Raw genomic sequence first — 3050 nt, 5'->3', positions numbered from 1 at the left:
TGGCAGCTTCACCGGAGCTGCCAAGGTGGAAACAACGGGCTGGAAGTGACTCTGGAGGTTTGTGTGTGTGTAAACCCAAGGGGCACCCCACCAGCGACCCTGCGATCTTGGGAGATTTCTGAAGCTCCTGTCAAGTGGATCCCCCCCCACGCCCCTTTCCAGCTCCCCGGCCCATCCATTAATTGGATCCCTTGTTGGCCCGGACACCTTTTTCATCTGCTACTTAGGGGCGAACAAAAACCCAGCAGGAGCCATTAGCACTTCAGGGTCCCTGCTCCGGATATAAGGGAGGGAGCGGGGCCGGCCTGGCTGTATGATCAGGCCAGGAGCGCGCTCAGCCCCTCACCTGCTGCCTCCGCCTCCTCCCGGTGCAGGGACCCCCTCGCCGATCTCTGGCACCGCCTGGCCATGCTGACTACGACCCTGCTGCCCTTTGGGCTGCCCGCTCCGGCCCTGCGGCCTTACCCCGGCCCCTCGCCCCCCGGACACTCCCCCAAGGCTCCGGCGGGGAAATCCTTCACCATCGACGCTCTCCTGGGCCGGTCAGAGCCCTCGCCGCCGCCGCCGCCGCCTCCTCCTGGCGCCGGGCGCTGGGACCCCGGCTGGCCAGACAGCGCCTGGCCGGGCGGTGCGCTCCAGCTGTGCGCCCAGGCGCATCCCCTCCTGCAGCCTCGGCCGCTCTACCCCGTCTGCTACCCGGCCCTGGCGGGCTGGCGGGCCCCTCTCAGAGCCCCAGGTAAGAGCCTGATGTCCCCCGACTCTCCCCCCCCCCGCCAGGGCCCCCCACTCGTGGCCAGCTCCCCGCGCCTCTCCTCTGAGCTCTTTTTTTCGTCTTTACGCACAGGGTATCTGCTCTCCAAATGCTGCTTCCCAGGCTTCAGAGCCAAGTCGGGCAAATCCAAGCGGGTCAGGACCATCTTCACCAGCGACCAGCTGGCCCGGCTGGAGAAGGAGTTCGCCCGGCAGCAGTACATGGTGGGCACCGAGCGGTGTCTGCTAGCCTCCGCTCTGCACCTCACCGAAGAGCAGGTAAGACAAGCCTGCCTGTCCCCCAGCCCTGTACCTAGGGGTGGTAGGGATGGCAGTGCCAGGGGAACCAAGGAGGCTAGAGCCTCCTTCATCTGCAAAGTTACCTGCCCCATGGTCTGCTCCCCAGTGTGTCCAGCTCTAAGGGGGACAGAAAGACGGATGAAGCCACCCATGGCTTGAACCCTACATAGGCTTCACTGGTTTCTCTCCATCCTCCCTGGAGTTGGGCACACATTCCCATTGACTTCAATACAAGTTTTCCTCCAAATAAGGGCTGCAAGATGGAGCATTTCCCAGTCTCTCACCCTCCCTGCCCCCAGCCCAGTGCAGGACTCACTCTCCCATGGGCTTTCTGTAATTTTTCTATTTTGGGGGGGAAGGGCGAAAGTCAAGTGACTGTATACATAAGAGCCTCCCAAGGGAAGGGGAGTGGAAGCCTTCTGGAGCCCAAGCCAGACTGAATAAATCCCTTGAGAACAGACTGGGGGCAGGATTCCAGCAGCAGCTCCCATCTAGGAACAATGTGGAAACCTCTGTGAGCTTGATTCTGCCCTCCTGCCTCTGGGCCTGACCCAAAGCCCACCAAAGTCGGTGGGACTTCTCCTGCTGGCTCCAGGGCTTTGGGTCAGGCTCTCTGAGCAGCTCAATGGCTGTAGCTACTCACTGGGAGGAAGAATCTGGTTCCAAAGGCTCTTAAAAGCTGGATTTTTTTCACATATTTCTCTTGTGGTCTGGGGCAGTAACTAGTCTCTGAAGTCTGAGCTCTCCAAAGCAGGGACCAGTATTATTGCTGATATCACAGCAACAGCTCCGCTCAGGAACTGGGTCCCATGGGTGCTATAGGACCCCTGGTCAGAACCAGTATCTTCCCCCAAAAGCTTACAATCTAAATAGACAAGACAAAGTGCTATTCCCCTTCTTCTCCAGGTGGGGAACTGAGGAACAGACAAGCCTGTAGCAGAGCAGGGAATTCACCCCAGGCTAACCATTGGGCCTTTCCCCCACTCAACACTTCTGGATGCTGCTACCATGGCAAGCTGCCCTAATGAGATCCAGCTGATGGCTAGGGCCCAGATCCTGAAAGGTATTTAGGCACCTAACGCCCATGGAACTCAATTGGAATTAGACCCCTAAAGAACTCTGAGGATCTGGGTCTAGGTTCTCAGCATCTCACAGGAAGGAGGAATCAAACCCAGCTCTCCTGAGTCAGTCAACACCCCTTTACGCCCATTCAGGGATAACTGGCTCTCTCCAGCAACTAGTCAAATGTGTATTTTGACTGATCCTGATCTGACCCGAATCAGTCGGAACTTGACTGCCAGTCGGCACAGGATTGGGCCCTGGGATGGGCCTGTTAGACAGGGATCCATGAGGAGAGGCGGAGGGGGCTGGCTGCCATCTCCCACACCCACACACAAACTTTTCAACCAGGGAGGTGTCTCTGAAGCTGCATCTACCTTGGGTTTTGCACGGGTGCCCATCACCACAGCATCTGAGGCCTTCCAAGGTTATTAATCTGCTTAGGGAAGGTCCCTGCTAGAGTCTGATTTTTAAAAGCGAAACATCTTCTCTTCCAAAGGTAAAAGTCTGGTTCCAGAACAGACGGATCAAGTGGAGGAAGCAGAGCCTGGAACAGCAACAAGCCAAACTGGTGAAGATGGGTCTGGCCACTCCCCAACGGAGCCGGGATTCGCAGACCCACCAGGGAGAGGAAGGGGACAGGGACTTTACCAAGGAATCTACCGATGATCAGGAAGGTTTGTCCTCCCCTCACTTGGAGTAATCTACTGCACCTCTCTCTGGACAGACTCTCCTGTGCTGTGCTTCGGGTCCTCACCCCTGTACATACTGTATTATAGCTGGCAACGTGCATATCTAATATATACAGTGTAGGGATTATTTTTTGCAGTGCAAAAATAGATTAATTTATGCAATTGTTTAAAAAAAATAAAACACAATGACTTTGCTACTCCAGCCGGCTCGGGCTCTTACACCAGGCCTGGCACCGGCCTCTGGGCACC

General features: G+C 56.9%; 1 protein-coding gene across 1 annotated transcript; it reads left to right on the top strand.

Moving 5' to 3' along the window:
• Positions 1 to 408: 408 nt before the first annotated feature.
• LOC117877627 (homeobox protein not2-like) lies at positions 409 to 2812 on the top strand. The gene is made up of 3 exons (XM_034770878.1): positions 409 to 736; positions 845 to 1029; positions 2609 to 2812. The coding sequence occupies exons 1-3, from the start codon at positions 409 to 411 to the stop codon at positions 2810 to 2812; spliced, it is 717 nt and encodes a 238-aa protein (XP_034626769.1).
• Positions 2813 to 3050: the final 238 nt, after the last annotated feature.

The sequence above is a fragment of the Trachemys scripta genome, chromosome 5 (assembly GCF_013100865.1).
Source record: "Trachemys scripta elegans isolate TJP31775 chromosome 5, CAS_Tse_1.0, whole genome shotgun sequence".
In the NCBI taxonomy this organism is placed as follows: Eukaryota; Metazoa; Chordata; order Testudines; family Emydidae; genus Trachemys; species Trachemys scripta.
The sequence above is the reverse complement of the archived record's forward strand: the minus strand, read 5'-3'. Positions and strand labels throughout refer to the sequence as shown.